Raw genomic sequence first — 27,792 nt, forward strand, 5'->3', positions numbered from 1 at the left:
TTCTCAACAATGGACAGGGTGATGAATGCCTGCAGGAGAACAGGGAAAGCCAGCTGTGTGTAGATTGAACCACATGGTGCCAGCTAGTCCAGCCCAGTCCTAGCTTGGCTCACTTCATGCTCCGCTCCAGCTGCCAACTGCTGCTTCCTGTATGGCTAGTGGGGAGACATTCATAGCAATTAGGACCCCTGGCCTGGCCCACTACACCACAGAGGAGAAACAGAAGGTTGCTAACCCTTCAGAATGGTCCTAAAGTCTCCAGAAAGTAAAGATAAATGTTTAATTAAAGATGATGAATTGTGATGAAACCTCCTGGAATATGTCCAATCAGAGTTGGTAACTCTATGGAGACACCAGCTGGCTAGGAGCTGAAACTGAGCTCTATCCCACCAACCCTGTCCCTTGGTGGGGTTGGATGCCCTCATATCATGATTCCCTCTCCCCCTTCCTCTGGGCCAGGGCCCCCCTCACACACCTGCTTGTCATGGGCTGTGGGTATCGTAAGCAGAGGGAGGTTGTGCCTCTCCAAAAGGTGTGTCTCCACCCCCAGGTTCCTTCCTGCAGCTCCTGGCACTCTTCCCTGGCCCATGCTGGGCGGAGCTGAGGCTGACTGGCTTCCCTCCCACAGGGACTCAGGGTGGCTGATGCTGGGGCCACACTATCTGCCTGGCCCTTGGATCACACTACCTGGCTGCCCAGTGCTGGCTGGGGGTGCTGTAGACATGCCACCTGTCTGCATGGAGCACTACCACCATGGCACTCCAGGGCTGGTGCTCCAGGACTGGGAATGCCACAGCCACTCTACCTGGCATTGGAACGGGGGCCACAATAGGAATGCTCTGGGCTCCTGCAGGATAGAGGGTAGGAAGAGCCGGACTTCAGGCACAAGGGGAGAAGCTAGGAGCTAGCCTATCCTATCACCAGGTCACCAGCTGCCCATGCTTCTTGTGTTCTAAGCAGTGGCATTGCTGAATACTGAGCTGGTTACAGTGTGGGGATTGATTCCAGTCTCAGCTCCTTGTGAGACAACATTGGGGTACTCCTCAGGGTTGTGAGAGCCGCATCAGCGAGGGGCACAGGGAAAGCCCTTGTGGTGACGTGGGCCCAGCCCCAGTCCATACCCCTGTCTGGGCTAGGCAGCACCATGTGGTTCATCTGAAGGTGCTGAGCAGGTCCTCACCCTGGTTACTGGTGAGACATCCTGTTGTCCCCTGTACACTCCATGGTTTAGCAGGCCAGCTCTAACCACCCACAAGCAGCCACAGCCTCAGTGAAGCAGCAGAAGTGGAAATGCCCACTGCCAACTAGGGATGTAAATGGTTAACCAGTTAACCTTAACAGGTGAGGCTTACTGGTTCTGGTTAACCAGTAGGGACTGGAACAGCTTCCCACTCACCTTTCCTCCAGCCCTATGGGGCCCATTGTCCATGGCGGGCCTGGCCTGGGCGGCACACCAGAGGCAGGGGCTGCCCCGGCGAGCTGGCCAGAGTAGCTCCCCCCAACCTATCCCCCTCCCCCCCCCCCCCCACACACACACACTGCAGCTTACAAACTGGCTCCCCAGGACCCAGCTGCAGAGCAAAGTGTGTAACCACTAGGATTTTTAGTAGTTACATGGTTACATTTTTAAATGACTTTTTATATCCCTACTGTCAACTCTCCTGTGTTGGAAAATCACAGCAGTTCAGGGTGAGGGTGAGGACGTAGCAGCCATGCATATTCTGTGAAATTTGAACATTTACTCACAACACTGCCATCAGCTAAGAAAACAAAATCCAGAACTTTCTCGACCCTTTAATCATGGGGAACTGAAATATTTTATAGTGGTTCTGTAACCAACACTGTGGCATATGTATCCTTTTCTTCTACAGCCAAGAGTTTGCCAGAAGAAAGAGAAACACATTTCCATACAATTGAGCAGCCTAGCATTCAGCAAACTCCTGCAGGTATTGTTTTGTCTTTAGATGTATTTTAAGACCCTTTTTCTTTGATAAGGTTAAAGCTGATCATTAGTATTTTTTTTTTTTTTTTTTTTGCATTTTGCAAAAAAACCTAAATAGAAAATCTGAAAGTTAGAAAAAATGAGAAGGCTGGAGAATTTAGGCCTAATGAGTGCACAAATGTGAGTCTAGCTCTTCTTGTACCGTTTTGAAAAAAAGTAACATATGCTATATGCTACTTCCTGTGTTCATGGGAGCCTGAGATGTAGTGGCAGCTAGTTATAGAGGGAGAGAGGTAGATGACATGGGGAGCTTGTGTTCAGCCGCTGTCCTAGCATCTCATTAGCAATGTTAAAGTAAAAACTTCCCATTTGTGATCAGATGGGTATAGTTTGTCTCAGCAAATGAGTCAGAGGCACTTGGTGCCAGCTGTAGACCCTTTGCAGAAATCCTGGAGATTGCAGCTGAATCAAACTTACCTTCAACTTTTCTGTTCAACTTTTGAGATGGCTGCTCTGATCCTGTTATTAAAGCCTCTATCTGGGGTAAATGGCCTTAGTAAGTGCAAAGTGAAGAGCAGGGGAAGACACTGCCACTTTACTGAGTTTTCAGTTGGTGCTTTTATTTTTGGGGATATTGCCCCCAACATTCATATGTCAAACTTTCTTAGGAGTTGCTTTAAATCTCTCAAGAAAACATTGGAAGTGGGGTCAACAGAGTAGTTGTTTCACATCATTTATAGTAAATAAACTGGACTGGGTTTTTCCTAGCTGCTTCCCATTCAATAATTCTTCCATTCAGTAGTTTCTGCAGAGGGAAAAGTAAATAGACAGAAGCAATGTTCTCCTCCCTCTTCCATGTTCTCCTGACACTGATGCTCAGACTAGCATATATCTAGCCACTCAAGTTCCCTGTCCTTCCTCTGTTCAGTAAAAGCTAGTGGGAGGCTTTTCAAGATATATAAACGTGGTGGATATTCTGTTTTGAGTGTTCTCATAGGTGATCTCACCTAGGGGAGTTATAAACTGATCTAGTGTGCGCTAAATGATGTGGATGCTTATTTTCTAAGCTGTGTAAATCTGCTCTGCTCTCTCTTTCTTCCAATCCTTTAAAACATTCACACAAGCTAAAACCACTGAAACATATTGGCTACGTCTACACTGGCCCCAAATTCCGGAAAAGGGATGCAAAGCAGGTAAGTCAGAATAGGGAAATCCACGGGGGATTTAAATATCCCCCGCGGATTTAAATGAACATGTCCGCCGCTTTTTTTCCGGCTTGGGGAAAAGCTGGAAAAAAGCGTCTAGACCGGAAAAAAAGCGGCGGACATGTTCATTTAAATCCGCGGGGGATATTTAAATCCCCCGCAGATTTCCCTATTCTGACTTACCTGCTTTGCATCCCTTTTCCGGAATTTGGGGCCAGTGTAGACGTAGCCATTCTGTTTAATGGGGGAAAACTGTAAATGCAGAGTTATGTTTGCTTGGTGGTACATCATAATACCTTGCAGAACTCTGAGTTGAGCAAAATTCTAAAAACCAAGAAATTCAAAGCTTAAAATCAATCTTAACTCTGCCCTCTTTCAGCAATGCCTCCATATGCCCCATAAACATGCATACTGTAATTTAGCGAATATAACTCGCAGGTTATATTTGTTTTTACAAACCCTGCACACATACACACACCCCCGCGGGGTATATTTGGGTGCGGAGTATATAGGGGTTTTTTACTCACCGTCAGTTTTTACTCACCGGAGACTGGTGGTTCCTGCTGCTGCGCAGAAATGGGAGGGGGAGGGGAAGGTGAGCGCTCCCCTGCCCGGAGGCTGGTGGTTCCTGCGGCTGCGCAGGAACAGGGAGGTTAGCACTCCCCCGCCTGGAGGATGGTGGTTCCTGCTCCTCCACCTCTTCCTGTGGCTGCGGAGGAACCAGGGGGATAAGCGCTCCCCCGGCTGGAGGCTGGCGACTGTGCAGGAACCAGGGGAGTGAGTGGCTGGCTAATTCCCCCCCCCACACACACACACACGCACACACCGTAAATTAGCAAATATACCCCCAGCAAATATACTCCTGGCACAGAAAAGTCTTGTATACCCTGAATTAGAAAAAAAAAGTCTTTTATAGTCTGAAATAGAAAAAACGGTGGGGTGTATTCGGGTGCAGGTTATATTTGGGTGCGGGGTATATTCACTAAATTATGGTACCTTTGCTCTGATAACCTCACAGTTGCTGAAAGGTACAAGGTCTTCATCTTCTTGCACAACCCATGTACTCTTACCCCAGGACACTATCTATTAAAGAATAAAAAGGGGGAGGGAGGAACATGCCACCTCTTTTCTGGTCCCTTGGAGCTAGCAGTAGCCAGTGGGAATTATTTGCACTTCATGCGCAGTCAGTGGTTTAGTGGAGGCAGCTCATCTGCTCCAGTCCTCAAAGCAGCTAGGCAGCTGCACAACCCCAGCTCCCTGGCTTCAGCCTTCCAGGACAGCTGGAGCATGGGCAGGACCACCCTGGTCTTTTTGGAAAGGCAATGCCTTCCCTTGCCTGTATTACCCACCACCCATACTTATGCCCCATTCTAGACGTATGAGACCTCAATGTATACCTGTAATGGTTGAAGTTCTGTATGGTCTCTCTGGCCTCCGTCATTCTCCTTGGATCTGAGAGACTGGTGTGCTGCCATCAACTTGAAGGAAACAAGCTTTCACATCTCAGTCTTCAAAGGTCACCAGCCCTTCCTCCATTTTAGTATGGGCCCCAATCACCATCTGTTTGTGGTGCTTCCGTTTGGCTTGGAGATAGCACAAAGGATGTTTACTAGGAATGTTAGATACCATGGCAACTTACCTGATGAAGTGGAAAAGGTTTTCTCACTGCGTGTCTGAGCGAAAGATATCCCATACAGTTTCATCTGTATATCATGGTTTATATGCAGAGGAACTGTCCCGGATTGAAGTGTCATTAGAGGAGGTTTTGGAACAAATAGAAAATCTTAATGTTAACAAATCTCTGGGATTGGATGGCATTCATCCAAGGGTTCTAAAAGAACTCAAATGGGAAATTGCTGAGCTATTATCTGTGGTTTGTAACCTATCCTTTAAATCGGCTTCCGTACCTAATGACTGGAAGGTAGCCAACGTGACACCAATATTTAAAAAGGGCTCTAGAGGCGATCCTGGCAATTACAGACCGGTAAGTCTAACTTCAGTACCGGGCAAATTAGTCAAAACAATAGTAAAGAATAAAATTGTGAGGCATGTAGAAGAACATGATTTGTTGGACAAAAGTCAACATGGTTTCTGTAAAGGGAAATCCTGTCTTACTAATCTATTAGGGTATGTCTACACTACCCTCCTAGTTCGAACTAGCGGGGTAATGTAGGCATACCGCACTTGCAAATGAAGCCCGGGATTTGAATTTCCCAGGCTTCATTTGCATAAGCGGGGAGCTGCCATTTTTAAAACCCCGCTGGTTCGAACCCCGTGCCGCGCGGCTACATGGGGCTCGAACTAGGTAGTTCGGACTAGGCTTCCTATTCCGAACTACCAGTACACCTCGTGGAACGAGGAACGAGGTGTACTGGTAGTTCGGAATAGGAAGCCTAGTCCGAACTACCTAGTTCGAGCCCCGTGTAGCCGCGCTGCACGGGGTTCGAACCAGCGGGGTTATAAAAATGGCGGCTCCCCGCTTATGCAAATGAAGCCCGGGAAATTCAAATCCCGGGCTTCATTTGCAAGTGCGGTATGCCTACATTACCCTCCTAGTTCGAACTAGGAGGGTAGTGTAGACATACCCTTAGAGTTCTTTGAAGGGGTTAACAAACATGCGGACAAGGGGGATCCAGTAGATATAGTATACTTAGATTTTCAGAAAGCCTTTGACAAGGTCCCTCACCAAAGGCTCTTGTGTTAATTACATTGCCATGGGATAAGAGGGAAGGTTTGAGAACTGGTTAAAAGACAGGAAACAAAGGGTAGGAATAAATGGTAAATTTTCAGAATGGAGAGGGGTAACTAGTGGTGTCCCCCAAGGGTCAGTCCTGGGACCAATCCTGTTCAACTTATTCATAAATTATCTGGAGAAAGGGGTAAGCAGTGAGGTGGTAAAGTTTGCGGATGATACCAAACTGTTTAGGATAGGCAAGACAGAAGCAGACTGTAAGGGATTCCAAAAAGATCTCACCAAACTGAGTGATTGGGCAACAAAATGGAAATGAAATTTAATGTGGATAAGTGTAAAGTAATGCACATCGGGAAAAATAACCCCAACTATACGTACAGTATGATGGGGGCTAATTTGGCTATGACAAATCAGGAAAGAGATCTTGGAGTTATCATGGATAGTTCTCTGAAAACTTCCACACAGTGTGCAGCGGCGGTCAAAAAGGCAAATAGGATGCTAGGAATTATTAAGAAAGGGACAGAAAATAAGAAACAGAATATCTTACTGCTCCTGTATAAAACTATGGTACGCCCACATCTTGAATACTCTGTACAGATGTGGTCTCCTCACCTCAAAAAATATATTTTGGCCTTGGAAAGGGTTCAGAAAAGGGCAACTAAAATGATTAGGGGTTTGGAACGGGTCCCATATGAAGAGAGGTTAAAACGACTGGGACTTTTCAGTTTAGAAAAGAGGAGACTAAGGGGGGATATGATAGAGGTCTATAAAATCATGAGTGGTGTGGAGAGGACGAATAAGGAAAAGTTATTTATTAGTTCCCATAATAGAAGAACTAGAGGACACCAAATGAAGTTAATGGGTAGCAGGTTTAAAACTAATAAAAGAGAGTTCTTCTTCACACAGCGTGTAGTCAACCTGTGGAACTCCTTGCCAAAGGAGGCTGTGAAGGCTAGGACTATAATAGAGTTTGAAGAGAAGCTAGATAATTTCTTGGAGGTTAGGTCCATAAAAGGCTATTAGCCAGGGGATAGAAATGGTGTCCCTGGCCTCTGTTTCTCAGAGGCTGGAGAAGGATGGCAGGAGACAAATCGCTTGATCATTGTCTTCGGTCCACCCTCTCCGGGGCACCTGGTGCTGGCCACTGTCTGCAGATCGACTACTGGGCTAGATGGACCTTTGATCCTAACCAAGACCGGCCGTTCTTATGTTCTTATTACCTGTTCACACTGAAGAACTAGGGCTTGGCCCTTTTCTCTATTAAGATCTAGTTTAGCCACCATCTTGACTTTTGATCCCCAGGCTAAGGATCCTCAGTGTTCCTGCACTGGGCTGGCTACCAAGGCTGGCCCACAATTCCTGGCCCTGGCTGTGCAGAGCCACCTGTTAGCCCCTGACCTCCAGCTGTGCAGGGCCAGCCCCTAGCCTATGGCCCCCACCTGCTGGCCCCTGACCCCCAGCTGCATAGGGTGGACAGTTGCTCCCAGAGAGCCAGTTAATCAGTTACCCATTGACATCCCTACCCCTCGTCTCCATCCCCACCTCAGAGCAATGATTTAAATGAAGAAAAACAAAAACTGAGTTAAGGACCCAAGCAATGCTCGGTAAATCTTCTAGAAAATAAATAAATGAAGCAGTAAATTCACACCATTGTGGCTCTTTTGGGTAATGCTAATCTTTGATTTGGCTTCTGAATCACAGAGGTCTGAGCGCTCTGGAGATGATTTAAATGGCTCAGGGCTCCAGGTACCGCATTGTTGACTGGAGTCCTGGATTCCTTTAAATCACCAGGCCCCTGAGCAATTATCCCCTTTGCTCCTCTTCCTCCCTGCCCCCCTCCCCCCACACTCCTTAGTGGGTCTAGATATTTTCATTCATCTGAGACCACTCTATTGAGATGAATGGGGCCACTACACACCTTTCTATACTCCAGACTGGTGCAGAGAGTAGCCTTTTCCCTCCATCTTTTCTCTGTCCTTCCCATTTAAAGGATGAGTCAGTGATACTCAAACCTCAGTGAGGTGACCTGACCCTGGTTTTGCTCCTCCTGTGGTCTGGCTCCTGGCCCTGCGGTCTGGATTTCATATGGCCATGAGAAGGGAGGGCTAACAGCAGCCCCGCTCATAGAGACCTCAGGAGGTCATCTAGTCCAGCCCCCTGCCCAACTAAATCAACCCAGCCAGGGCTTTGTCAAACCGAGACTTAAAAACCCCTAGGGATGGAGATTCCACTCCCTCCCTAGGGAACCCAGTCCAGTGCTTCACCACCCTCCTAGGGAAAGAGTTTTTCTCAATATCCAACCTAGACCTCCCCCACTGTAACTTAAGGCCCCAGCCTCACTCCTGCCATCCCAATAGGCCTCCCATCCGACCATGCCAATCATGGCTCAGTCCCATCCGGCTGTGGCTGCCCAGCTGCCACAGCCCAGACCTCACCACTGTCTGGCCAGCACAGCCCTTATCTAGCCCCACTTCCCATCTAGCAGCTGTGGCCTGTTCACAGACCTGATCCCTGGCCCCTTCCCTCCCAATCTGGGCCTCAGCCCTCGTCCAGCTGTGGCTGCCTGGCTAAGATAAGTTAACCTGGCTCTAGAGCCCCCACATGCTCTCCCTCCCATCCCCTTGCCTCCTGCACACACACACACACACCCTAACTCTGAATGTCTTAAGTGTACCCCCCTTTTCTCAATATAGGTACATTAAAACAAAAACAATTGTGCCTGACTGAGTCATAGGCTTTCCAGGTATTTTGGTCATTCCAAGTAAGAAGTGGGAAGGCCCTGGAAAGCAGATGCTTTCTCTGCACTGAGCTGTCATGCCAGAGTGAACATTTTAAAATAAGACAAGCTAAATCCTGCATGAGAAAAAGTGAGGAGCATGTGATTCTAAATAATCCTCTGAGCTCATCTTAGGTCAACCACACATAAATGAATCAATGTTCAACAAGTGAATGAATCGCTCCTTATACCCATCTTGTTTGAGCTCCGTGGTTTGGTAGTAATGAAGCATGTGATTGGTTTAAGTCAGCTCAGGTGCTGTGGGGCTCTAGTGCAAGTTCAGATGATCTCTGTCTAAATCTGTGAGTTCCGAAAGGGATGTAAAACCTCAGGAGCCAAATCAAGTTTAAGCTGGTGGGGAAGAATGGACTCAGTACAGAATCACCAGGAAGTACCATTTTTTGGCAGAGCTTCATTTAAATTGTCTGTAGTCCTTGTACATTTGCCAGACCACTGGTGCAAGTGCCATTTGGCTTTGAGTGATGATTTCACTGTTAGCATCACCCCAGCAATGAAGACAATTTGACCCAGCGCCCTCATTTGCTGAGAAACTTGGAAATGCGCTTGGACTTACTCTGGCAAACAGGTACTCACAGGAGTACAATTCCATTCACAACAGGGAAATTCCTGATGTGGGCAACAGCTGTTTACATAAGTAGGACCATCCTCTTAATAAACCCATCTGCTGCATTACCCCAGCAAACGTGGGTCTTGAGAAGCCAGAGAATGAGTTCCCTTTTTGTTTCTGTGCATCACCAGATCCTGGTGATCTTTTGTAGTAACTATCCCAAGGCCTGGAGTTTACACTAGTGGCATGATAGGACCAGGAGTTGTTATTGTGATATGTTTGGAAAAGAAATGTGTTTGCAGATTGGCACAGATGAATAGATGGGTCATCCCTTCCTCACAGATATCTTCTGATGTGTTGGAGAGAATTGTAGGAATTATCTGGAGAAGGCATTAGAGACCAACATTCATGCTTGAATCACCTTACTTATGTTACATGGATACAAAATTTGTATCTGCATCTGCATCTGTATCTGCAAAAATGAGCCACTGTATCTTGAACCTGCAAATTTGTGGATATCCCATGGGTATAAAGTGGATATCCACAAATTTGCAGGTTCAAGATACAAAATTTGTACCCACATCCATACCTGCAGAAATGAGCTGTGGATACCTGTGGATAGAAAGCAGATATTTGTGAATTTGCAGGGCTTTGCTTACTTTCCTCAGGGAATTGTTGACAAATTAGACTGTAGGAAGAAAATCTAAATGAATAGCATAGATCCAACAAGAACCCCATCTTCCATGCTGTGTTAGTATGTCCTGTCCTTCAGCTCCCTGCCATGTGCTCTTTTATTTAAAAGAAAGTTCTTTGTGGGCAGGGTCTTTGTTGCAAACTTGGCTGTAAGTACCTAGCATCCATTTCTTTTCTATGTTGCTAGTAAAATTGACATTAACTAAGTAACAAAGGGAGTGAGTCCCAGGGATCCCCTGCATCTGCAACTGATACTCTCCTTCTGCTGGAGTTGAGCTGTCTGTGGCTTCTTCCAAAGCCCACTGATGCCACTAGGAAATCTCCCAGTCTCAAGTGCTGAATGCACTGCCTCAACTAGCCCAGAGTTCACGAATGAACTCTGCTCCCAGTGGAGCCACACCATGACATCCAGCTGGATGAAACATTCTTTGCAGAAGCACCAAGTACTTAGAATTGAGTGGTTGGCAAGGGGCCATTTTTTACTTTTCATCCCATTAGTGTGCAGCAAACATTGGCTAAGGCACAAACATTTGGAGATGGGAGAGCAGTTTGGTCTTTCATCTTTGCTTTAAATGGAATGCTGCATTCCTGGGAGGAGCGAGTACTGTGATCTTAAGTCTCAGAGGGGATAGCAGTGTTAGTCTATACCTGCAAAAACACTGAGAAGTCCTGTGGCACCTTAGGGCACATCTACATAGCAGGGCAAAAGTTGAATCAAACTGTGCAACTTCAGCTATGTCAATTGAATAGCTGAAGTCAAAATAGCTGAATTCGGCTTTTGGTGCTGTCCACGCAGCAGGAAGTCGAAGGAAGAGTGTCCCTTATTCCTCGTAAAATGAGGGTTACAGGGAGTCAGAGTGAGAAGTCTTCCAGATCACCATTATTTTGAAATAGTGGCTTGCTATGTAGACATGCACTTTGTTATTTTGGAATAATGACAGTTAACAATGCTTCTGTGTAGACATAACCTTAGAGACTAACATTTATAAGGGCATACATTTTTGTGGGTAAAATCCACTTCATCAGATGAATTGGTGTGGAAGTTATGTGACTACTCAAACCCAAGTCCAGGCAAATATCGCACTTTATTACACTTGCCAAAACCCCACCACAATATTTTGTTTTATTTACCGGGAACCTTCTCCAAAGTCTCTGAAAACTGTTTATACTCCAGCAATAAAAAATCCTGAAGGCCTTTTCCTACCACTTCTCATCTCCTCCCAGAAGCATGGTCAGACCTAAGGCAATGGAAAAGAGAATGAGGATACATCTCCACAGCAACATTATTTCAAAATAACTAGCGTTATTTCAAAATAGCTTAGTCCGCGTCTACACAGCAGGCAGTTATTTCAAAATACTGTCAAAATACTGTCAGGCTGGAAGACTTCTTTCTCCAACTACTGTAACCCTCAGGCTGTGTCTACACTGGCCACTTATTCTGGAAAATCAGCTGCTTTTCCAGAATAACTTGCCAGCTCTCTACACTGGCCCCTTGAATTTCCGGAAAAGCACTGACGATCTACTGTAAAATCATCAGTGCTTTTCTGGAAAAACTATGCTGCTCCCATTTGGGCAAAAGTCCTTTTCCGGAAAACGGTTCCGGAAAAGGGCCAGTGTAGACAGCACAGATTTCTTTTCTGCAAAAAAGCCCCAATCGCAAAAATGACAATTGGGGCTTTTTTGCGGAAAAGCGTGTCTACATTGGCACGGACGCTTTTCCGGAAAAAGTGCTTTTCTGGAAATGCATCCTGCCAATGTAGACGCGCTTTTTCCGGAAATACTTATAACGGAAAACTGTTCCGTTTTTAGCATTTCCGGAAAATCATGCCAGTGTAGACGTAGCCTCATTGTATGATGAGTAAGGGAAGTCGGAGGAAGAGTGCTCTATTTCGAAATAAGTGCTGTGTAGGCGCTCCCAATTTTGAAATAAGCTACTTTGAAATGAGCTACACAATTGACGTAGCTCAATTTGCGTAGTTTATTTCCAGTTAAGTCCTGCCATATAGATGCACCTTGAGTCTCCATACTCATTCTTTCTTGGCCTCCTCCACAAAGACTGACAGATCATGAGATTGTTCTTTGATGAAATGGGTTTTACCCACAAAAGCTTATGCCCTAATAAATCTATGATCTTAAGTCTGTTCCTAGTGGACAGCACTCCACTATGCATAAATAAGGAGACGGTCAAGAAAGAGTGAGCACAGAGGAGCTCCAGCAGCACCATTTGATATGATCAATCGAAAATATGTGATCTGCTTGGCTGACATGCAATCCAGATCCAGAAATCAATCTCCCTTGGAACTTGAACAAAGTGTATTGGTCCAACCCTGACTATAAACTTAGTACTTGTTTGATTAATAATTCTTTAAACTGTAACTTTCATCTGATGCTCTTAAGGCACCTTACTCAGCTGAGTCAGTATCTTCTGTGCATGTTACCAGTGCAGAAACTGAAACACAGTGAGGGGAATTGACTGGCTCTGAATCACACAGTCAGTCAATAGGAGAGCTTGCTCCAGAGCCATATTCCTAACCAACAGGCTCATTCCTTGAACCTAACAAATAAATCAGGCTACATTTCTTAATGTATAGTCATTTTCAGAAGATGTAGCTATTGTTGCTGCCCCATACCTGTGGGAAGGTGCTGTCTCCAATACTGTTATTGAATTGTGTGGGAATTGCATTCTTTTCCTTCCCTTTTCCCTATGTTGGAGCAGTATCATCAACCCTGAGGCTTGGGAATTGCAGGGTGCAGAGAGGTACCTGAAACAGGAACTTTCACTTTAAAAAAATTGTAATTATGAATCAGTAATTTGAAATTAACTTATTTCAGCAAACAGCTGCTTCTTTCTACAGGATCTGTATGCTCTCACACAATGAACACCCAACACACAATGTGCATGTGCTATCTCATCCACTCTCTACACCACCCTCCATGAAATATTTGTAATTTTTTTAATTTAAAAAGATCTTTTTCCAGGATTTCTTTCTTATTTTCCCCAATGGCCAAATCTCAAAGGAGAAAAATATAGTAAACCTAGATACAGTGCAGCTCTGTAGTGTGGATTGAACCATTTAATGGAGGGTGTGCAGTAACGTAGGTCCAGATGTGTGCAGGGCTGTTGGCATACACTTCCCCCTCTACTGTTGAAAGGGATGAGGTATATGCCTCCTCTTGTCACTCCCCTTATCACGGCTCAATTCCCCAACCTGGAACTTCGAGTGTAAATATGGGGGCTGGCTAGCAGAAAAAGCTCTGTAAGAACCTGTCTCTGTAACTCCCAGAGACAAACTTGTCTGGTCTCAGTTTCCCTGAGACCCAAAAGAAAGACAATTGGTTTGCTGCCACAATCAAGTGTAAATAAAAATATAAAATAAGCCCTTTTCCAGGGAAGAGGTCACTTGAGACCTCTTTCCTGAGGCAAAACTCTTCCCCTACCCCAGCCTCTGTTTTGCTTGGAGTTGGGAAAACAAATAGAGGTAATCTGCAGAGAACAATGGGGCTCTGCTCCTCCCGGGTAACTTAGGCCCATAGGTGTAAGGACAGAAAAATCTACCAATACCTGTTAACCAAAACAAAAAGAAAATACTTTTATTATCAAAACAAGACTACTGTTGCAAGCATAGTAAATAGGTGTTAAAAGTCATGGAGTGAAATAGACTCAGGGGAAATCCCTGGGTTGTAATCCTTAGTTCCAAAAAAGAAAAACAATTAACCAGCTCAGACATGATTTCCAAATCCCCAAACAAGGAAAACAGTAAAACCCGATGGACTAGGTAAACTTTTTCTTACTTAACACATTTCAAGGAGTTTTTTTCCTGGGAGAGCCCATCTCTTCTGTTACCTGGGGAGAAACCGCTCTGATCTCAAAACAAAAGAAGAGAGAGAAAAAAAATCCTCTCTCGGTTTGAAATTCCTATCTGCTTTTCATTAGCTGCATGCCCAAAGCCCCCTTCCTCAGGTGCCTCTCCAGAGTTGCTTAACTCTTTCCTCACTGTCCAGGTAAGTCACACTCTCTTTAGCAGCTCCTATTCGTGTCACCCCTCAATACCCATCATATCCTAATGAGAAGCAGAAGAGCCTTGTATGGCAAGCTCCCTTGTATGGGATGTCCTGCAGGAGTATCAATCTGAGGTGGTTCTTGTTTCTTTTCAATCAGAGGAAGGCCCTGCACTCCAGTCAGACCTGTCCTACTACTCTTACGAGTACGACCCAGACCCTTATGCTTCAGAAGCTGACGTCTTTGAAGTTGCAGCAGAGCAGACAACAACAAGCAGCACGTTCAAAAAAGAGGACAAGATTCAGGAAGTGGTGACTGCAGTTGAAAGGTGAGAGAGAGATACAAAAAGGAGGATCTGGGTATTTTTAACCAAGTTCTGATATCGTAAAACATGAGACCAGGTCCAGAGTGAGTGTAAACAATGCAGAAGGGGGCTACTGACAGTCATTCTGCTAATTGCTTTTGCCAAGGACCAGTTGCAGGTGATCAGGCTAGAGTGGGATGGCAGCTGGGACCTTCATGCCTGGAAATACGGGTTCTTAACGTAAACTGTAAATTCTAAAGGGCTATTTAAGTTTGTCCCTGCCTGGCCCCACCACTGCTACAGAGAGACATGAGGTGGAACTGATTTCTCTTTATTATATTTCTCTCTTCAACAGAAATAAATAATTTTTTAGAAAAGAAGAAGTTCAGAATCAACTCCTGTATGAGTTTGTTCCTACAGATGACCCGCTGCAGAACAGAAACCAAATGATGACTACTTCCTAATGCCCTCAGAATTGTAGGCTTTGCCTCCTCAGCGGGGGATGGGCAGGAGCTCCAAGGCAATGCTCAGCATTATTTTTCTACCAGTTTTCCTGCCTTTCGTACATCCTCTTAAGAGTTATTCCAAGGATGGGAGATCAATGTGCTGAGAACAGGGGCTGGAATTCAAGCCCTTAGAACTTCAAAGTATGTTACAAGGATCCCTCAACTCCATTTCCTAGCTACACTGAATCCAGACTGCTGTGCTCAGCCGAGTTGCTGTTAGAGGAGAGATGACTGAGGGTTTTTCAAACTAATAAAAAGCCGTGTATTTTAGCTAAGTTTGCCACAGTGAAAGGTTCAACACCCCAAGCCCCCTGCACCAGCAGTTTGTTGCCCTGCAAAAATGAGAGTTCATTGTTCATCAGACTTGACAGGGGAGCATTTTCCAGAGAAGTGAAATCATCTGTGAACTCCATGGGAGTTAAAAGCCTCACAGTCCACGACATGGCGGCAGACTCTGCCTGGAAAGAATAGCGGTGATTAGGATCAAGCGGATGAACTCCATTCATGTTGGAATAGGTACTGCCAAATGCCACCTGCAGCTTCTTAGCCTTTGCCCTCTAGTTACTCTCTCTTTATAACTTCAGCAAGAGAATAAAAGGGACCTGTGGCCATGGTTTTCTCAGTGCTTGCCATTTCTACTTTTCTCCCCCCAGGATCCCAGTCCTACGGGTGTTCTTGATGTAGATTTCTGTGCACAATTTGCATGGCCTTTGGGCTGCTGGGCAGATGCAAACTCTGCCTATTTGTCACAGAAGTTTGACTGTTGTAGTCTAAACTTCCCTAAGCAATGACAGTTGGGGTCTAAGCAATGGACTTTTCAGTGACCTGAAGAGCTAAACCTGTTTCCAAAGTGCAGAAGCAGACATATTTGGGGTCTCTCTCTACCTGCTTCAGGCCAAGGAGCAGCATCATTCCCATTCCTCTTTGGAAGAGCTATGTGAATCTGCCAGTTGCAGAATAATAGGAATGTCAATTAATCACAAATAACTCATGGAATTAATTCAATAAAATTGTGGTTTTAAAAATTAATTGTAATTCATCAACGTTTTACTCACACCGTTAAACCATAGAATACCAATTGAAATGTATTACATATTTTTGGATGTTTTCTACATTTTCAAATGTATTGATTACAATTACAACACAGAATACAAAGTGTACAGTGCTCACTTTGTATTATTTTATTACAAATATGTGCACTGTAGAAATGAACAAAAGAACAAAAGAAATAGCATTTTTCAATCAACTTCATACAAGCACGGTAATGCAATCTCTTTATTAGGAACAAATTACAAGTGTAGATGTTTTTGTTACATAACTGCATTCAAAAACAATATAAAGTAAAACTTTAGAGCCTACGAGTTCACTCAGTCCTACTTCTTGTTCAGCCAGTTGCTAAGAGAAATAAATATGTTTTATGTTTACAGGAGATAATGCTGCCTTAGCACTCAGTAAATAATTTCTTATTTACAACATTACCTGAAAGAGAGAAAAGGCATTCACATGGCATATTTAAAACTGGTATTGTAAGGTATTTACATGCTAAACATTTGTATGCCTTGTTATGCTTCCACCACTATTCCTGGGACATACTTGATGATGCTCATTTTTAAAAAATCATTAATTAAATTTATGGCTGAACTCCTTAAGGGAAAAATTATGTGTTTCCTGCTGTTTTATCCAGCACATGTTTCTTTTAAGAACACTTTCACTGCAGATTTGACAAAATGCAAAGAAGGTACCAATGTAAGATTTCTGAAGATAGCTACAGTGTTCACCCCAAGGTTTAAGAATCTGAAGTTCCTTCTAAAATCTGAGAAGTTCAAAGTATGGTCCCAAAAGTCTTAAAAGTGCACACTCTGATGCAGGAAATTACAGAACCCAAACCACCAAAAAGGAAAATCAACCTTCTGCTGATGGCATCTGCCTCAGATGATGAAAATGAACATGCATCAGTCCACTCTGCTTTGGACTGTTCTCTAGCAGAACCCATCATCAGCATGGACACATGTCTTCTGGAGTGGTGATTGAAGCATGAAGGGATATAGCATATCTGGCATGTAAATATCGTATTATACCAGTTATAACAGTGCAAGACAAATGCCAGTTCTCACTTTCAGTTGACATTGTAAACAAAAAGCAAGCAAGCATGCGAATGTGAACAAACATGTTTATTTGTGCAATTGGTTGTGCAGGAAGCAGGCCTAAGTGGCCTTTCTAGGCTCTAAAAATTTACAATGGTTTATTTTTGAATGCTGGGGGGGGGGTTGTACATAATTCTATATTTGTAAGTTTCTGGTAGAGATTGAACTACAGTATGTGTAGTGAAGGAATTGAAAAATACTATTTCTTTTGGTTTTTACAGTGCAAATATTTGTAATAAAAATAAATGAACACTTTCCACTTTGTATTTTATGTGGTAACTGAAATAAATTTGAAAATGTAGAAAACATCCAAAATAGTTAATTTGTTTTCTGTTATTAACAATGTGATTAATCACAATTAATTTTTAATCACTTTTCAGCCCTACAACTTAGTTTTAGTGATTCCTCTCCCTGATTCCATCTTCCCTTTGCACAAAGTGGGGTTTCAGTCCACATGTTCATGAAAGGAAGAAAGAGGAGGCCCCATTCAGTTCACTTTTAGGGCTTATCTATAGAGGGAAGTGCGCCAGAATGGCTCCTTGTGTGGACATTTGGGCACTTTGCAAATGCACTGATTATTCTGGAATAAAGTGAGGTTAGTTTGGAATTTGTCCATGCAGGGAGCTACTCCACAAAAGCTATTCTGGCCAATTTCTCCATGTAGTCAATCCCAGAGTTCCATTTTTTGAGTATTGGTTCCAGCCAGAGTGCTGAGGAAGAGACTATGGCTATGGTGACAGCTGCGATGGGGGATCTTACATTTCCAGTGCCAGTCTCTTAGACTGGGGTAGAATAGTTGCTGCAGCCTTCAAATTTCTTAAACGCATGTGACATGGTGGAAATGCCCATAAATTCCAGAATCTCTCTGCCAGCTATTTTTCAACTCATTCCTTCCCCCACTGAGCTGATCTCTTCTCTCAATGTGGCCTGCCTGTGTGCATGTCCTACTTCACAGTAGAGAGTTTGCTGTGTCTTTTCAGTGTGTGTGAATGGACCATAGCCTAACTGTGCCCTGCAGCATAGCAGAAGCACCAGCTGCTCCATGTCTGCCTAGCAGGTAAACAAATACCTTCAAACTAAATTCTGTCTCTGTGCTGGTACTGCCTCCAGCAAGCAGCTGGCATGGCAAGTGCTGGCTATTGTGCACACATGGCAGCAGAAGTCAATATTTATCTATTTAACAGGCTTACTGCAAGCTCTAGAAAAAGGCATGTTCTTCTTTTAAAAACATCAGAACTTCACAGTACATCCCAGTTGTTTGGTGGCACCAGCATCAGCCCTCAATGAGGCTGAAGGCTGGAAGAGAGAGACTTGAGCTCTCACACTAATAATAAGACTGTGACCCGGCTTCTTGGCCCTCTGCTCCTTTGCCTCCACCTAAGATGGGAACTTGGCTCCTCAGGCCGGGCTCCAAGTTCCCCAGCTTCTCTCCCTCTCCCTTCACATCCTGACTTGTTGCTGTCTGTGTCTCATTAGAGTGAAGGTGTTTCATGGGGTGGGGAGTGTGTTAATTATGTGCTGATTAATCCCACCCACAGAATGTGCTGCCCCTGCTGGGCACCTTTTTTGGGCAGTCAGAGCTGGTGTGACCACAGCACACAAGCATAGACATGCTGGCTGAGTCTACACTGGGCCATTTATTCCGGAAAATCAGCCTCTTTTCCGGAATGAGCTGCGAGCTGTCTACACTGGCCCTTGAATTTCCGGAAAAGCAACGATGCTCTACTGTACAAAATCAGCTGCTATTCCGGAAAAACTAGTCTGCGCCCGCTCGGGCATAAGTCCTTATTCTGGAACACTGTTCTGGAAAAGGGCCAGTGTAGACAGCCCAGTAGTCTTTTCCGGAAAAAAGCCCCGATCACGAAAATGACGATCGGGGCTCTTTTCCAGAAAAGCGTGTCTACATTGGCCACAGACGCTTTTCTGGAAAAAGGGCTTTTCCGGAAAAGCAGCCTGCCAATGTAGACGCTCCTTTTCCGGAAAAACTAAAAACGGAATAGTATTCCGTTTTAAGCAGTTCTGGAAATTCATGCCAGTGTAGACACAGCCGCTGAGTATATTGGCGGATCTCTTCTGTATAGTGGAGTTTTAACTACCAGCAACTGCTGCTCCCTGTATTCCAGTTCTTGTGCTGGGGTACACCATACCTTGTTAAGGCTATAGAGCTCTTCTAGGCTCGTAGAGACCCTGTGTGCCAAATCCTGGCCAGAAGCGTTTTTGTAACCTTGGCACTTGCAGAGTAGTCAGCGTCACCAAGTTGCTTTTCCACCCCAAAAATAGAACATCCTTTGTTCCTAAGGACATGCTGCCAAAACTGTAGCCAGTCTCCCCACAGCCAATTTCTTGCTGCAGTTATACAGGCTGTTTATTTAAAGAACCAAGGACAGAAACTTACAAATACAGAAAAACAGCTGCCACTCTTCCCTTCTCACAACAAAGGGAAAGGCCTTATACCCAAAGGTAGGTGATGCAAGGAGTAACTATGCATTGGAGTCCATGTTTGCCCCAGTTAAAGGCCCAGCTACTGTGCACAGTTGCATTCTCCCATTCCCAGACTCACTGCCCTTGATTTTGTCATAATTCTATTATCAGGGCAAATTAAATTAATGTCCTGTCCTCCCTCTTTAAAGAGCTGGTTCCAGTACATGTTCCATCTGGGAATATGTCCCCTGTATGACCCTGGCCCCAGTGTGGAGGCTTCACACTTTAGGTCATTCACAGACTTGCATATGTTGACTCTGAGACTTCTCAGGCACACACCTGTCGCTGAACCCAGACCATCTGCATAGTCAGGTTCAGTTCCTCGGTGCTATTTGGGAGAGGAAAGAGCTTTTTATCCCACAGGGTGCAGTGGCTTAGACTGAATGAAGGCAGACAAGAAGTGGGGTTTGCTTTGGGTTTGGGGATTTTTGCCAATTTGGAACCATTTTTCTCACATGCTTAGAGACAATGATTCAACATGAAGGTGAGAGAAACACCAGTGAGCGTGTGAGATACAGAAGAGCCTGCTTATACCAAGGTATTTTGCTAAATAAACTTGATAGTGCTCACTAGTTATCAGTGATTTTGCTTGTAATCCCTCCAATGAAATTAGTATTTATATCTGTAACTGTACATGAATATTACCAGGAGCGATCATTACTACAGTATTTATTTTAAAGCAAAAGTTCTTTTGTCCTTTATTATTCAAACATTCCTCTTTTCCCTCATCTTGAGCAGCCTCAATAGACAACAACTTACAGACAAAGATAAACTTAAAACTTTGAGTTGAAAGCAGCAGCATTTTCTTTGCTGACATTGATTGTTTAATGTGCAATAATCTGGGTTTCATTATTGTGAGTAGATTGTCAATATAAAATGCATCTCTGTCAATTGAATGTTTAAAAAATCCTTTCCTCTCAGTTTTTGTTTTCCTGCGTGTGCTATTTGTGGTGGGGTGACAATAGCCCTGACTCTTGGTCTAATGCCATCATCTCTCTCTTGCATTCAGCAGCTGGTCTTTTCTCAGCATTCAGAGTCCTGCACCTATGGAACAGAGGCTCTAGTTTTTGAAAAGCAGCTTTGTGACAATTTTTCTTCGCACAAATATTGGTTAAGATGAGTCCAGAAAAGGGGTTGTTTTAGATACTGATGAATATTTTATTAAAAATTGATTTCTAAAACAATTCTGTCTTCCTCTCCTCTCTACTAACTGCCTTGTAATAGTGCAGAGGGAGCATACCGCAGGACTGCTACGCTAAGTTTACTCTAATCTACTAAGACTATTGTACAGCACTGAGAATAGTAGTACACGTATCTACTGAATCAAAATACTCAACAATTCTAAGGAGTTGCTGGAGTTCCATTCATTTCAGCTTCATTTTTTGCCAGGAGGTGCCTTCAGTTTTGTTTTCAAGGATACAGTGGCTGTAACTTGTCACATTTGCAACACATTCCTGACTACAGCTGCAAGTATGGTCAACTCTTTATGGGGGTGTTGGGGCACGTTGGTCTTAACAGGTTACACAAAAGCAGTGTGGGATCCCAGTGTGGAGTTTTCAATGCTTGACTAGTATCCTTTCTTAAAGAGACACGATAATCCTTTTCCCTGGGCACAAGCTGGGCTCCCTTCATAACATGCTAAAGAGAGATAGTTCACTTCAAAGAAATAACAGGTGCTGAACAGCAAAGCATTTGCATACAGGAAATGGGTGGATATTTTTTGTACATTGGGTACATTGTACAATCCACCAATAGGCTGAGGATTTGCTAAGCGAGAAGCCCCTTATTAAAGAACCTGACATTTCACCTTATTCACATAGAATAATTAGCATGAAACAATGCATCTTATGAGGCTCTGACATTAATGAATTCAGCCTTGCAAGTATCCTCTCCATTTCATATCTGGGGATATTGAGGTGCAAGGAGAGTAACTTACTTACTTGAGGGCATAGACTAGTTGAGAGAGACTGGGATAGAAACCAGGAGTCCTGACTCTCACTTTCTCTCTCACTCTAGAAACTCTTAATTCTGGCTATACTCTTTCTCTACTTCCCTTATTTTTTCTGAAATCAGGATAAAAGTGGCTTTGCTAGGAATCGGAGATTCTGGCATTTCCATGAGAGAGTTTACCAAGTCAGGTAAGAAGATTCTAACTTTGCCTGCATATAGACATATGTGCAGAGCCATGCACAAGATGTGTGGGGTCGGAGGCAAAGATTAGTGTGTGGGTGTCTGTAAGGTGCCTCTCTCAGTTTGCTTGGACAGGGTTTAATACTAAGTAAATATATTCTCATGCTTCCACTTTTACCTCAGTTACTCCAAGTTCCGTCCCACGACAGCGACCTCTGCTATTATATGTAGAGGCAACAATACATCCTTCCCTTAACAGCCAGTTAGCATGGTACGCGGACAGAGCAGCTGTTAAAGTCTTATCTGCTGTCTTTGTTATATGTTTGTATGCATACAGTGGTCACCATCTAAATTTGGGCTCCAAGTCTCGTAGAAGTTCCTAAAACCCTGATGAATTCTATCTTAAGAGTATGTCTCCACCGCCCTGCCTGGACTCGCTTCCTACCTTGATTGAACCCTGACACTCTGTGTCAGAACTTCAGCTCTGGGGTGAGCAGATGCCCTGGGAGTGAGGGATGGCAGCCCTTCACACCAGGGATTGTGAATGGGAGCTCTTCCGAGGGAGTGTCTCCTTAGAGGTTTTCAGAGATGTGATGACTTGCTTGCTTTGGCTGAAAATTCTCTGCCTCACCTTGTCTCTGAAGTCCTCAGAAACGTAGTAGTAGACAAAGGGATCAACACAGCTGTTGATGCTGCTGAAGGCCAGGCTTATCATGTAGCTGACATACAAGTCCCCATAGAGCTTGGAGCAGTTACTGGAATAGTGGACAAGAAGAAAGATGTTGCTAGGTGTGTAGAACACCACGACTGTGAACAGCACCAGGACAGTGAGCTTCATGGCATGCGCGTACCTCTCTCTGCTGCGCAGCAGGATCCACAGTACCGAGCAGTGGCTGAACAGCATCACCACTAAAGGGGCCAGAAAGCCACAGGCGATCAAGCACACAAAGTAGTAATAGTAGTAATCAGCCTCCTCGTGCCTGGGGAGGACATCATGGCACAGAGTGATGTCTGCGTGATCCAGGGGGTAGGATTGCTGCAAGAGGGTCAAGGGCAAGGTGAAGATGGCAGCAATGAGCCAAATACTGAGGCAAGTGCAGGCGGCAAAGCCTGGACTGCGGAAGGAGCGGGAGAAGAAAGGGTGCACCGCAGCCAAGTACCGGTCAACACTGATGCACATGAGCAGGAGCACGGAACAGTACATGTTCCCATAGAAGAAGGCAGTGGTAAGCCGACACAGGCCCTCCCCAAAGGGCCAGTGATTCCCCAGGAAGTAATAGGTGATCTTAAAGGGGAGCACAAGCACCAGGAGCAGGTCAGCTGCAGCCAAGTTCATGAGGAAGATGGTGGAGGTCAGCTTCTCAATCCTAGTTGCTAGGACCCAAAGAGCTAGTCCGTTGGCTGGCAACCCCACCAGGAAGACAGCAGTATAGAGGCAGGGAATAAACCACACGGTCACTGCACTGCTCAGCTGGGAGCGGGAGGCCTCATGGATGGACAGGTAGGTGATGTTGTTACGAGTCACCGTCTCTCCTGGGATGGCCCGGGGACACAGTGTATTGGCTGATGTCATCTCCTGCTCGCTGGTATTGTTCTGGGAGTAATCTAGAGGTGCAAACATAGTCTGTTATTGTTCATGCAGGGCCCTGTGTGCTTGCCCTTTGCAGGCAGGGTTGGTGACAAGGTTCTTGCCCCCATGCCCTCAGGGGTTTGCATTACAACAAGACCAGGCCTGGGCAAAATATCCTCCATGGGCCAAATTCACCCTGCAGAGCCGCCAGATCCGGCCTGCAGATGCAGCAGTGGGCTTCAAGCAGACTCCCTGCCTGCTCCCTGAGAAAAGTGGCCATTGCGAACTTGCAGGGCTCTGTGAGCCGGGGAGAGAGGAACAGCTTCAGGTGCTGTCCCTGCCCTAGCGCAATCCCACTGGCCGGCTTCCGGCCATTTGGAACTGCCTATTGTCAATGGGCCGTTTGCGAAGCATCCTCCCCTCAGGCTCGTAGCTGTTCAAAAACCACATAGCCCCGGCATGCGGCTTGGGCCAGTAACATAAGAACATAGGAACGGCCGTACTGGGTCAGACCAAAGGTCCATCTAGCCCAGTAGCCTGTCTGCCGACAGTGGCCAGCACCAGGTGCCCCAGAGAGGGTGGACCGAAGACAATGATCGAGTGATTTGTCTCCTGCCATCCCTCTCCAGCCTCTGACAAACAGAGGCCAAGGGCACCATTTTATCCCCTGGCTAATAGCCTTTTATGGACCTAACCTCCATGAAATTATCTAGCTTCTCTTCAAACTCTATTATAGTCCTAGCCTTCACCGCCTCCTCTGGCAAGGAGTTCCACAGGTTGACTCCACGCTGTGTGAAGAAGAACTTTCTTTTATTAGTACCGGCTTGTGAGCTCCTTGGCCTGAGGCGAATGTTCATGCAAGCGCAGTCAGCATGTGGCCTCTGCAGAGCTATTCCTGAGCTCCCAGCAAAGCACACTAAGGGGCGGGGGGGTCCAGAACAATAACAGTGGGCAGGAGCTGCTCCCCAGGCAAGGCTCAAGCTCCACAGCTGCCTTTTGGGTTTCTCTCTTGTCCCCCTCTGACTATTATTCCTCCCCATTTTCTCCTCGCTCTACAAACCCCTTACGTCTCTTCTCCTGCATTAGATTAGCACATGAGCCGTGTCCTTTGCCTTCCCAGCATGCTTGCGTGGGAGCCCCAGAAAGCTGCAAGGGGGCAAAGTGCCCAGTCTCCTTAATGAGCAGTAAGATTTTCACCCACTCACTCACCATCATAGTCCGGACTTGCCAAGCAGAGTCCCCAGAGGCTGCACCACAGCACGAATGTGCACCAGGAGCGCTCCATGCTGGGAAGGGAGCTGTGGCGCGCTGCTCTGGTCAGAGCTGCCAGCACAAGGCAGTATCAGTAGCCCAAGTAATTTCCTGTTCCCAGCCCTTAACTTAAGGAAACACGAGGCTGAGGCTCCACTGCCTTTTCCTGCAGAAAAAGAACAAAGGGTATTGAGAGCGGCGAGAACACTCACTGTGCCAGGCCATGTGATGGGTCTCGGTTCCCAGGCATGTTCTTGCCCCCTGCCACCAGCTTGTGCTTAGCTGGGTGTCAGCCAAACCCATGGGATGGTTCAGGGCATCTGCCCCATGGCCTAGGTCAGCTAAGGGGCCTAGAAGGGGACTTGGTGCCAGCAGCAGTCAGTCCCACCCCTGCACTCCCCAGCAGCAGCAAGAAGCAGCGTGACCTGGCCCAGCCTGCTCCACGCCCATGGCTCTCAGTCATGCAGCTCAGGGAGGGGGGGGAAAGGGAGCATAGACCCGCCCCTTGTACTCACCAGCATTGAAAAGTGGAGCAAAGCAGCTGGGAGCAGGATGAGACCAGATTGCTCTGCTTCTTGCCACTGCTGGTGAGCGTGTGGGCGGGCCTGACCATCGCTGTCCCCAATGGTCCCCAAGCCATGTCACTCGGGATGGGGTTTGAAGGAAGGGGCAGAGGGACAGGAGTTGGGGGGATGAGTGGAGTGGGGCCGAAAGAGGTGGGGGAGCAGGATGGGGTGGAAGGAAGGTTGTCCCCACTAGGGACAGTCCTGGAGTCAGCTTAACCCCACCTGCCCATAGCTACTCAAGCACACGCCTCTGGCCTGTGCCAGCCCGTGCTTTGCCTTGCAGGGTAACAATAGGGCTGCTCTTTGAAGCATGATACTGGTGCTCAGTGACTAGGGAGCTGTGCACACCAAATGCAGAGCTGTACCAGCACTTTGCTTAATGCTGCAGCATGGAGCTATACAGACTGTGAAAACAGGAACATTTACTATCAAAGTCTAGAAATTCCGGCTACAGTGAGTAAGGATATTGGAAACAAATGGTTCCATTTAAAATAAAATCATAATCACTTTCTACCATCACAACTAACAGGTTAACCTCGTGTCCACAGACGTTTGATCTCACCCAAAGTTTCTCATAGGTTCAAGTAGCACATCCCAGTTGTGTGGCTACCATGGCCACTGAGAGTGATGCACGGTGGGTAGCTATCCCACAGTGCTATGCCTCTTTGCATTCTCAGTTGTACAATCAGTGAATGCTGGAAGCAAAACTGCAGAGGGTGGTTCTGGGTACATGTCATCCCATAATGCATCTGTTTCCACCCTCCCCTCCCCCCTGCTTGAGAGCAAGTGCAGTCTTTTTGCACCCTTGTTTCTCTCACCCATGCAGACACCTTAGCAGTGTGAGCATGGCACCCACTGTGGAACCCGTTGTGCGTTAAGCATGATGATGTTAACCTTGGTGTGCCTAATGTTGGAGTGTGTCCAGAGCGTGTCCAGTGTCCACTGGAATGACGTACTCATCAGCAAAGCAGTTGAGTTGACTGACACGCAAATGCCGTGAGCATTCAGTCTTCTGGAAACAGCGGAATGCTGGTTCTTCTTTAAGTGCTTGTTCACATCAATTCCAGTCGTGTGTGTGTGCACAATTGTGTGCACAAGCACTGGAAACATTTTTTCCTAGCAGCTGCCATAGCTCTCCTACAGGCTGTGGAGACCTATAGGCTACGTCTACACTAGCATGATTTTCCGAAAATGCTTTTAACGGAAAAGTTTTCCATGAAAAGCATTTTCGGAAAAGCACGTCTAGATTGGCAGGATGCTTTTCCGCAAAAGCACTTTTTGCGGAAAAGCGTCCGTGGCCAATCTAGACGCGGTTTTCCCCAAAAAAGCCCTGATCGCCATTTTCGCAATTGGGGCTTTTTTGTGGAAAACACTACTGTGCTGTCTACACTGGCCCTTTTGTGCAAAAGTCTTTCGGAAAAAGACTTTTGCCCGAACGGGAGCAGCATAGTATTTCCGGAAAAGCACTGATGATCTTACAGTGTAGACAGCTGGCAAGTTTTTCCGCAAAAGCAGATGATTTTGCAGAAAAACTTGCCAGTCTAGACACAGCCATCGAGTGGTGCGACTATATCAGCACTTACATACCACTCCCCCTTCCTCAGTTCCTTCTTACCGTCTATGGTGATGGAACTTCTAGCTGTCTTGCTTAGGAAGCTTCTAATCCCTAGCACATTCTCTAGTAGATACATTACCCATTCTTTAACTATTGCTAGCTTGTTAATTAGTAGTTAGGAGTGGGCTTTCTGCCCACAAGTAGGGATGTAAGCAATGAATCGACTAGTCGGCTATCCGATAAGCAAAAGTTTATTGGATAGTCAACACACTAGTCAACTCATCGCTTCCCCCCTCCTTGCTGCCTCTATCAGAAAGAGGCAACAAAGGGAGGGAAAAGAAGGGTGCTGGGGGAGTTGGCTTAAAAGCCGGTTCCTCCCAGCTTTCTGCTCCATGGGAGGGGGCGGGGCAGCGTTCCAAATTTGAAATGGACAAGAGTTCCCGCTGGGGCTCTTGTACATTTCAAAGCAAAAGAGCCGCATGGAGCCTGGGGCTAGCAGTGAGTCCCCTGCTGATCCTGGCTCTATGTGGGCGCTTCCGCTTTGAAATATACAAGAGCCGAGTAGGGGCTCTTGTGCATTTCAAAGACTGAAATGCCACATGGTGCCTGGGGCTCTTGTACATTTCAAAGGCAGAAGGTTGTGTGACACTTCTGCCTTTGAAATGTTGCCCCAGCTGGGCAGCTCTTGCTACATTTTGAATCGGAAGCGCCCTTATCGACTAATCAAATAGTCAATGGAAATTCCATCAACTATTCAGTTAGTTGATTAATCTAATTTTAACATCCCTACTGACAAGGTTAGCCCTTTGGGGCACCGGGGCATGCCTAATACCCCAGGGTTTAAATCTTGCACTTTTTGCAGGTGGCCTATGCCAAACAGTGAAGCATGTCTCTAGTGCTTGGGAGAAGAGCATCGGACTGAGAAGTGTAAGATCTGCAGAGGATTCAAGCCCAGAAAGGATCGCGAATAATGGCTCCAACAACTTCTAATGGAGGTGGCGTTGAGACCAGCACAGATTAAGATGGCACTGGGTCCAAACTTTGTGTGGCGCGTCCCAGCCTTGTTGCTTGAGACTGTGCTGAAGGTGGGAGCCGTGAAGGACTCTCAGTGCCAAAGTCCATCAGCACCAAAAACCTGGCACCCAGGCACTGGTTGACTTCACTGGCACCACGTGGCCATAAGGAGGGCAGAGGACAATCACCCCAGAGGGCCTGGCCAGAGCAAGACCTGGCACGGCGCAGGAGAACTCCCATGCACCAGGCCCAGAGCACACCTGTGATGGAGAACAGGAGTGCTGGCCAGCATTCAGTGACTAAAGAGCTATACTCAGGTAGCTAGCGGGTGTTAGCAGGGAACCAGAAGAACCAATGGGATGCAGTGCTGAAATTTGAATTGTAAAGCTATACCT

At 45.9% G+C, this 27,792-nt stretch overlaps 2 protein-coding genes across 6 annotated transcripts in view; one reads left to right on the forward strand and one right to left on the reverse strand.

Moving 5' to 3' along the window:
* CPAMD8 (C3 and PZP like alpha-2-macroglobulin domain containing 8) overlaps positions 1–15,311 on the forward strand; it is a 171,509-nt gene extending 156,198 nt beyond the window's left edge. For 2 of the 4 annotated variants that reach the window (XM_075903344.1, XM_075903345.1), the window contains 3 exons: positions 1,872–1,946; positions 14,036–14,204; positions 14,536–15,311. In XM_075903344.1, the coding sequence (XP_075759459.1) occupies positions 1,872–1,946; positions 14,036–14,204; positions 14,536–14,545 (254 nt within the window). In that variant the 3' untranslated portion in view covers positions 14,546–15,311. Of the gene's footprint in view, positions 1–1,871; positions 1,947–14,035; positions 14,205–14,535 lie in introns of those variants that run through there. The other 2 variants (XR_012896754.1, XM_075903346.1) reach the window with 2 other exon arrangements.
* Positions 15,312–15,454: 143 nt separating this feature from the next.
* Positions 15,455–25,590, reverse strand: F2RL3 (F2R like thrombin or trypsin receptor 3). Of its 2 annotated transcripts, XM_075903347.1 has the most exons (3): positions 24,221–25,590; positions 22,293–23,046; positions 15,455–22,196 (listed from the first exon to the last, which is right to left on the reverse strand). In XM_075903347.1, the coding sequence occupies exons 1-3, from the start codon at positions 24,294–24,296 to the stop codon at positions 21,968–21,970; spliced, it is 1,059 nt and encodes a 352-aa protein (XP_075759462.1). In that variant the 5' UTR covers positions 24,297–25,590; the 3' UTR covers positions 15,455–21,967. The 2 variants fall into 2 exon arrangements, with proteins under 2 accessions (XP_075759462.1, XP_006122517.2); XM_006122455.4 differs by having other exon boundaries at positions 15,455–23,046; positions 24,221–24,711.
* Between the last annotated feature and the right edge of the window lie 2,202 nt (positions 25,591–27,792).

The sequence above is a fragment of the Pelodiscus sinensis genome, chromosome 19, assembly GCF_049634645.1.
Source record: "Pelodiscus sinensis isolate JC-2024 chromosome 19, ASM4963464v1, whole genome shotgun sequence".
Taxonomy (NCBI): domain Eukaryota; kingdom Metazoa; phylum Chordata; order Testudines; family Trionychidae; genus Pelodiscus; species Pelodiscus sinensis.

Coding starts and splice junctions, on each gene's coding strand:
- F2RL3 (XM_006122455.4), bottom strand. CDS start 24,296: ATGGAGCGCTCCTGGTGCACATTCGTGCTGTGGTGCAGCCTCTGGGGA. Junction 23,047..24,220: donor GGCAAGTCCGGACTATGATG/GTGAGTGAGTGG, acceptor TTGCACCTCTAG/ATTACTCCCAGAACAATACC.